Genomic DNA, 9,327 nt, shown 5'->3' with positions numbered 1-9,327 from the left:
AATAATAATAATAATAATAATAATAATAATAATAATAATAATAATAATAAATTTATATTCTGACTTTTCCTGAAGGAATCAAGGCGGATTACAAAATCTTGTATTTAACAAACTTCCTCAAGGCAGATTACAATAAAAACATCATTTAAAAAATGCCTATGCAGGAAACAATTTCCAGTCCTTAGATTCCTGAAGAAAGGAAGAAGCAGAACCGTATTTCCTTGCTGAGAAGCAGAGCTCAGGTATTTCATATAAAAGCTTTACACGGAATAAAGAGAACTTTAGATCCTGGCAGACTTCAGGTGCAACCACTCAAGGGATAGAATTAGGGATTTTAATTTTTCTCTTCTGTTGCAACAGTCTGTCCCAAATGTATGTTCTCTAGAGGTGTTTTGTTCATAATTCCCAGTCAACATGGCCACTGGGGACTATGGTAGGAGACATTCAACACACATGGAGGACTCTAGGTTCAGAAAAGTACTGGAGCTATTTTCCTTTTTACCTATATGGGGACTTGTAGGGCAGGAAAGGAGAGGACCCACAAATCCTGAAATAAACAAGCTGTCAAATAACAATACACTGAAATATGCTGAAAGGTAATGTAAGGGAGAAAGAGCCACACTTACCACAGAAAGATTCAGAATCTTCTGGGGAGCAATCTGTGCTGAACTCACAGACCTGGAGCTGGCTGACACAGCTCCTATGTGGGCAGGGGACAATGGCACCGTCATCATATTTGGCAAGATGTAGCCCTTCTTTGTCTTAAAAAAAAGTAGTAGAAAGAGAATTATAGGCATAATGGCTACCACAGGCTTATTACAAGCTTCTTTCTCTGCCGCTCACATAGTGAATAGGAAACAGTGAAAGAAATATACCCCCAAGTGCATTTTGAAGGCAGATAGAATAGACAAATGATACTTATCTTGTTTAAAATAGTGGCATGCCACCTTTCAACAAGACCTCCAAGGAAAAATGCATTAACAGGCATGATTTGAAATTTATATATATATATATGGGGGAAATGGTGGCGCAGTTGATAAAATAAACCCACAGAAAGGAGAAGTATTGAATTTGAGTGTAGCATTGAGGGGGTTTACCTCTCCCCTAACCTACTGAAACTCTGGGAATAAATCTATCTGCAATACCACCAGGCACACCCGGTCTGTGTACAGTGAAAAAAACACATTTTATATTCTTGTCATCCTCTGGTTCTATACCAAATGTGAAAAGGAGTGAAAAGAATTAATTGAAAGCTCTATTGATAGTAATCAATCTGTCACATAGTAAGGATGTTAATATTTGACTTAATTCATTCTTGCAAGTGTGAATAAATAATTTCCACGGTTTTCTCCCCACTATGGAAAAATACAATTTCTGAAGAGTTTTGGAAAATTATTCTGCACAGAAATAGATGTGGTTTTTTGCATGAGAATTACAGGATTTGTGCAAAAACAAAACAAAACAAAACATGGTTGCCTAGCAGCCATGTGGTTTTTTTTTTTTAACAAGATGGATCTTTTTGTATACAAAAAACCAGAACTCTTAAATCAAAAAAATCTTGCACAACCAACGTCTTGTACAACAAAAGTATATCACAGAAAGTGGCAATCTTGCACAACAAAGCCATGTACCTATTTTGGGGGTAAAATTGCTGGATTTTGCACATAATTTCTTTTTGTGCAAGATGTTTGTTATGCAAAAGTGCTGCTTTCTGCATGAGATTCTTGTTGTGTAAGGTTTTTTTTGTTGGACAAAAATTGCCTTGTTTTTGTAGGAGAGATTTTGTATAGGATTTTTGTGTGAAAGATTACTACTCCTGTCAATATGCAAAGCCTTTCCTGTAGTGTTTAAGGAGTCCCTCTCCCCCCAAAAAACTGAATTCCTGGGAATTGCATGTGGCTGGATTACATTTCATGCACCTGGAATGTGGAGTATTTTAATTGTGTAGAGAAGCACATAGTCAGTGGGCTTCTTCACTCTGCACAATTATAGTGCTATGATTCCCCTTTAACTTCCATGGCTTCATCCTATGGGATTTTTCAATTGGTGAGGCATTAGGGGCTTCTCGATGAGAATTCTAAATACCTCCTCCTTAAACTGCAAATCCCAGGATTCCATAGGATGAAGCCATGGCAGTTAAAGTGAAATCACAGCACTATAATTGTGTAGTATGAATCCCAGTGAATCCCAACCTGAGTAACCAGACATAGAAGAAATGGCATACAGGCACAAATCTTCCTACATATTAGATATTGTTCTAATATCTCAAATCTAACTAAGAACATACAGGGGACCCTTCTCATGTGTGCGGGTTTAGTTCCAGGCCACTCTGCAGGTGGCAAAAAATGCACAGTCACACCCTGTATTATTGAATGGCAGTGACATGCACACAGATGTGTTAATGCATCTGCATGCAGGTGCCACCATTGAATTATGTGGGGTCTGGTGATCCATAGGTGGTCAAATCTCTGAAGATGCCAGTCACAGATGGTGGTGAAACGTCAGGAATAAACTCTTCTAGGGTATGGTCAAATAGCCTGAAAACCCCACAAAAATCTATGGATGCTGGCCATGAAATCCTTCGACTATACAGTGTTGACAAAGTTGCATATCATTCATTTCCATAGTTTAAAGACTGTCATGTAGCCATTAAAATTCATGTGCAGAAAGGGAAGACATTCTTTCCAAGAGACATCATATTATTTAAGGTTAAGAAGACAAGTAAATAAGCCTGACAAGCTCAGTCCCTCAAAAACCAGCAGGTGACCTTTGCAGGTGGAGCATTTAATGGTGCCTTCCAGCATTAGATTTCCTGAGGGTTGGCAGTTGGGTTATCAGTAAGGAAAATTTATTGTCTGCTTTTCCTGTTCTTCCTTCATCCTGTCACTATATTTCTTTGCATTCACAAATGCATATACTCCATTTGTCAGTGCTATTGATAAATCATTAAGTCTGTCTTAAATCACTCAAGTTCCCTTTCTGTTTTATATATATTTCACTAAATATTTCCTCTAGCATAAAGATTTAAAACATCTAAGCCACAAGAATAATAAAGAAAACACACAGAGAAAACTGGAAATGGAGATTGAAACAGTTAAGGACAAATATTTCTCAAACTGCTAATAAAGTCAGAAATATATTTATGATATTCTCAAAACAAAAGTATTTATTCAAAGCCCTACTAAAACTGTCTGTTGTCCCTATACTTATGAGAAATAGTTGATATAAAATCATTGATTTAAAAATTTAATGCCATTTTAGACCTAACCAAAATAGCTTGATTAAGCTGATCTGTACTGGACTGAATTTAAGAAGGATTGAATTTAAGAAGGTAAATATTTGCAGTATTTACATAGAGCTAGCATGGTGTAGTGGTTTGAGCATTGGATTATGACTTTGGAGACCAGGGTTCAAATCCTTCCATGAAAACCCACTGGGTGACCTTGAGCAAGTCACATGCTCTCAGTCTCAGGGGGAAGGCAATGGCCAACTCCCTCTGAACAAATCTTGCCAAGAAAACTCTGTGATAAGGTCTTCATAAGTCAGAAATAATAATAATAATAATAATAATAATAATAATAATAATAATAATATGACTTGAATTAAACACAACAACAACAACAACAAATGGTCTAAATCCAACATTAGACTAGTTCATCTTTGCTATTGCACTGGTATTTTTGCCCTGTCCTCTCCACCCTGTAGCCCCACACTCTGCCAGAAACTCTGTTCTGGATATTATGCAGTCCTCTGTTGCGGGTTTTGAAGAGGTATGTGTGGGAATTATAGGGAAATAATGCTCCAGCCACTGAGAGAACAGGTTCTGTTGAATAACAATCCCATTGTGTCTCATTCTATATGTTTATATTGGCCAAGATTCCACATTTGGAGATATAGCTATGATAACAGAGATTTGTCATGATAGCTGTGTCTCCTAATGATATCCACAAAAATCTAGCTTTGAAACCAGACAGCCCCAGTGACAGAAGGATTTCCAATGTGTTGGAGAGTACTGCGTGATGACACATCCAGCCCATCTCTTGGCAGCAATGTGTGATGCTACAAGCAGCTGAGGCAAAGACCCTTCTTTCCGCAGCTTGTCTCATCATACCTTGTTGCCAAGAAGAGCTGGACCCTCAGTGTCTCATTTTGCAGAATTTATGAACTCCTTCTGTTAAGGGAGCTGTCTGGTGTCAAAGAAAGGTTTGAGAGAAGCATTTGGTTGTTGCAATAGTAGAATGGCCATACATGTGAATCCCAATTATTGCAGCTTATGAAAATACTGAGCAGAATACCAGCCATAGGTTTTTCCCCTGAAATCAAATACTTTAATTTTTAAAAACTATTTAGCAACAACACTTTAGCAACATGACAGTTTATTTTGATGCACAGATGTAAACATTATTCTCAAATTTCTCCTCCTTCAATGAGATACCCCATCAAAAACCAAGTAAACTGCTGCTACTAGATTTCCTTCCTGAATTTTGGGAGTCTTAAGGAGCTTCTTGGCTTTTAAATTTGGCTTACCTCTATCTGCCTTAAAGTTTAATCGGGTGGCATCCTGATGTTATCAGAAGGTTTTTGCTGCCAAATTTGTCACCTGAATACAGCCCAGATCCATCCCCACTTCCAGGAGCACTACAGCAGCCATTTTGTTAAGCCGGAAAACTCCCAGATCCGAAAAGAGCCGAACAGAGCATTCCTGGAAGTGGGGATGCACCCGGGCTGTATTTGGGCAGCAAAAACCTTCTGATAACATCAGGATGCCACCCAAATTAAGTTTTAAACCAAGTGATAAGCTCCTTATTAAGAAAGTGCAATTTTTGCAAAAATTTCAAACACACACAGACACAAACAAGAAAAACTCTCCTGACTTTTGTGAACTTTTGTGAACATTCAGACATACCATGAAAGCAGTTTCTGAGATGCAATGAGCCCAGTGCCAAAATTCCAGCACTCTTTTCTCTACAGCCTGAATACAGCAACATGATCTCAAAGGGCCTTTCCATTTTTCCAATTGAACCTATCAGTACTTTCCATTTCACCCTGCAAAAAAATCAAACAAGTTGTTATTCTTGGCAGTATTTCACATCTATAGAAACATTACCCATATCACACATATCTTGTTTCACACTGCTTATATTTAATTCATATACTGCCAACTTCTGTCTTTCATTTAGTCTCAAAGGTGCCATAAGATCTCCCTACATAGTGATTCTACAAACTAACATAGCTATATCTTTGAATTGTTTATATTTGTAACAAGAAATATTTCACACATTTTATCTTGATTATTTCAGCAATATCGGTCAGTGTTATTATATTCATCCAGTATTATTATCTCTATTGCACCAGATAGGGTGTAATATGCCACAAATAGTGATTTGCATGGTGAGATGTGAGTTTAGGGTTTTCTGCATTAAAGTTTATACACTCTTAAAGCTACCACAATATACTGGGAGATTTCAGAAGGCACATAATGGCCCTGTACAAACGGGCCATTTCGTACGTACTCCGTATGTACTAGGGTTGCCTGGGGGCGTCTCTTTTAGATGCCCACAACCCTAGTATGTACAGAGTATGTAGAAAATGGCGGCGCCCTGTCCACATGGGCACCGCCATTATGACATCACAGCCGTGCTGCCTGCAAATGGAGCGGCGTGGATGTGACGTCTTGGCGCCGCGGAAGGAGCTCCATTTTGGAGCTCCTTCCTGGGTTTGTGTCACTGGCGCAGCCTTTACACGGCTGCGCAGCGACACCAAGCAGCCCCTTTCTCCCTTTCCCCATCGCTGTGGGGAAGTGGCCTTAAACATCAATAAAAAAAACTCTCTTGGAGAGAGTTGTTCAGAGGCTGAAGCTTAGAGAGTGTGACTTGCCCAAGGTGACCCAGAGGTTTTCATGGCCAAGCAGGATTCAAACCCTAGTCTCCAGAGTCTTAGGAATTTATCACATGGGAGGAATCACATGCAAAAAAAGGGATTTAAAAGGTAGAAAAAAACACCTCAAAATGGGTTGATTTTCACACACGTCGTTGTTAAGCCCCAAAAAGAAAGTAAACAAAAGGCACTCCTTTTTACTTTTGAGATTTTCCAAAAGTAAAAAGGAGCAGCTTTTGTCTACTTTCCCTCCACTTTCCATTCAGGTTAACACTAGTTTAACAATTACTCCATGTAAAAATCAACCCACTTTTGCTTTTTTTTTTTCCAATTTAAACCCTCATTTTTGCATGGGATTTCTCCTGTGTGATAAACTCCTTAGTCTAACACTCAAACCAGTATGCCACACTATAGATATATTATTAAAGTGCAATTAAGCAGTCTATAGAATTAAAACTATTTAAACCCATTAAAAGAAGACAAAAGTCAACAAAATATCACACCAAAAAATCCCATTACTGTACAATCAATTCCTAAAAGCCTGTTGGCGCTGGTCCCATACAGACAGGCCAAAATAAAGCTGCTTCAGGTCACTTTGAAGATATGCTGTTTAAATGATGCATGCATCCCAAGAGTCCGGAAGCTGTGCCAAAGCCATACTCCAGTCCTAAGGACGCATGCATCATTTAAACAGCATACCTCCAAACTGACCCGAAGCAGCTTTATTTTGGCCTGTCTGTACAGGCCTTCACTTGAGGGCAGAAGGACAATGAGGAGAGAGCTATCCTGGCCCCCATAAAAAGGGAGAGAGCTCCAAAGGTAGAACTCAGCCATCAAGAAAATTCTCTTCCCTGTATCCACCAAATGAACTTGTTGAGATGGTTGGACTGAAAGAAATGTTTACCCTAAAGATCTTATTTATTTGTTTGTTTGTTTGTTTTATTTTTATCCCGCCTTTCTCCCAAAATGGGACCCATTGTGGTGAACATATATAAACATAAGTTAAAATTGTACAATTAAAATCATAAAAATATCAAAATTACAAATATAAAAATTTTAAAACATACAGAGTTAAAATTAAAAAGTCCAAGTCCAACCCTCTCATCTCCCATTAAAACCAATCCTGCCAGATCTCAATAGATCTTGTAGTAGACAGGTTAATAAAGGGACCCGTACAGACAGGCCAAAATAAAGCTGCTTTGGGTTCACTTTGGAGGTATGCTGTTTAAATGACACACACATCTTAAGAGGCCAGAAACTGTGTCAAAGCTGTGCTCCCATCCTTAAGACTGGAGAGTGGCTTTGGTATGGCTTTCAGCCTCTTAGGACGCATGCATCATTTAAACAGCATACCTCCAAAGGGACCTGAAGCAGCTTTATTTTGGCCTGTCTGTATGGGCTCAAAAGAAGAGATGATCCTTCAGATTTTACTGTCTGTAATCCTTTAGAGCCTTATCTTTCTGTTTTTTTAATCCTTCACAGTCTTCTGTGCCCTTTATATTTGCCATTCCTCCATTTAAACTTGCAGAGTTTCTTTTTGGAGGCTGCCTCTGGTTTAAAAGCAGCCAACAACTCCAGACACATTGGATGGTTATAAAAGCAGTGCGAACTGCTGCCTCCTCTGTCAACAGGGGAGCCCAGAAAATAAATGAGATATCCAAGGTACCCCTCAAAATAGGTTTAGCACTCGGGAGCCATCTGCTTCTACTTTTTAAAAACATGGAAGGCAAAGTACATATTAAACCTAATGGCTGCAGCTAAAATGTCCATAATAAAAGTATGGAAACTGGGGCACTTCCTTCTGATATCAAAAATGCTTCAACAATTTTTACTTTTAGACACACATTGAAAACTCCCCTTCTTTTGGAGGAGTAAGGAGTAAGTGGCCAGAGTACTGCATACTCACTTTTGGCCAGTTTCATTCCCCTCACAAGACAAGGCTAGATTGATCCGTGACAGTGACCAACTGCCTTGAAGGCAGGTTTGACCAATACCACTCCCTCTTATATCTTCTATCACCTCTTACTTAACTCCTGGGTGACAAGACACTGTGTCAGGTACACTGGATTTTAAAGAGGTTTTATTTTTGGAACTGGTTCTGAAACCAAGGGCCCTTACACACTGCACAGTTAGAGTGCTATGATTCCACTTTAACTGTTATGGCCACATTCTATAGAACCTTGGGATTTGGAATTTAGATAGATATTAGAATTAATAGCCAGGTAGTTCCTCTAGTACCTTAACAAACTATACACTCCAGGATTCCATAGGATGCAGTAATGGCAGTTAACTGGAGTCATGGTGTGGTAACTGTATTGTGCAAAACGAACCCCAAGTCCTCTCATCCGAGAGAAGCTCACACAAGTATCTGTACATCACATGAAGACAAACTATTCCAGGGTTCAACCTCTAGCTGCTACAAAGCTAATAAGAAGTAATGTGTCTTATGCCACCTCTACTTATTTTAACCTTTTTTGAGAGTGCGAAGTTCAAAATTGTCCAGTACAGGTCTGTCAGGTGTGCAGCTTCCATGATCTGAAGGAGATGAGGAAAACTGTACAGACTTGCTCTGCAGCCCTCTTACTACATTACATGTTGTTCCAAAGGATGGCTACTTGGAGCAGATTTGATGAAAACACTGAGCCTTGTAAAAATCAACAAAAGTCGCTTCTCTCCCATCCTTCCATTCACTGAAGCCTCTGGTTGATCAAGGTTCTTCCATGACCAGAAAGGACACTTGTTGGATATAACCTAAAGTCCTATATCCAACTGCTAGTCTTAATTAGAGTACACTAATTGAATTAATGGCCTAGACTCATTATTTAAATAAGAGTTGCCTTATCATTTATCATATGATTCAGTGGGTCTTTTCTCATTGGGACTAGAGTCTGGATTTAAGCCTATATATTTACATAACCTCTTTGCTTATGAAAATTTAAGAGGTGGTGCTGCAGGGAAGAGATGTGTATTATCACTTGTGGAACATTATAAAATGCTTAGGGATGAGTTGTCCTGGCTGCCTTTTAGCACTGTTGCTTCCTGGGGTTTGTTTGAGGAAAGACTATAGATGTCGTTGGACCTAGGGTAGTGGGGAGTGTGTGTTAGTTTTAAATATGTACTGCAATATCACTACCTTAAATTTGTCATTGCATTTTATTGTATTTTGCTCTATTTGAATTGTTTATTTATATGCCTTCCCAACATCTTTGGAGATGTTTGGCTTAAAGGGGGCATAGAAATAAACAATAATATCACATCAGCTTTTTAAAAAATCATCTCACTGTATTTCAATGTTTTTTATGTTGTGTTTTGCTTTATTAGCTGCTGTCAAGTTGACTTTGACTTATGGTGACCTCATGAATGAGAAACCTCCAAGTGACCCTGTTCTCAACAGCCCTGCTCAGATCTTGGCAGACTCAGACCTATGGCTTCCTTGACTGAGTCTATCCA

General features: G+C 38.8%; 1 protein-coding gene across 5 annotated transcripts in view; it reads right to left on the bottom strand.

Moving 5' to 3' along the window:
- LTK (leukocyte receptor tyrosine kinase) overlaps positions 1-9,327 on the bottom strand; it is a 168,589-nt gene that overhangs the window by 78,404 nt on the left and 80,858 nt on the right. For all 5 annotated transcript variants that reach the window (XM_042445371.1, XM_042445373.1, XM_042445372.1 and 2 more), the window contains exons 5-6: positions 4,907-5,046; positions 627-761 (exon numbers count right to left, since the gene is read on the bottom strand). In XM_042445371.1, the coding sequence (XP_042301305.1) occupies positions 627-761; positions 4,907-5,046 (275 nt within the window). The remainder of the gene's footprint in view (positions 1-626; positions 762-4,906; positions 5,047-9,327) is intronic.

Source organism: Sceloporus undulatus, chromosome 1 (assembly GCF_019175285.1).
Source record: "Sceloporus undulatus isolate JIND9_A2432 ecotype Alabama chromosome 1, SceUnd_v1.1, whole genome shotgun sequence".
In the NCBI taxonomy this organism is placed as follows: Eukaryota; Metazoa; Chordata; class Lepidosauria; order Squamata; family Phrynosomatidae; genus Sceloporus; species Sceloporus undulatus.
Note: the sequence above shows the minus strand (reverse complement) of the source record. Positions and strands in the feature narration are given on the sequence as shown.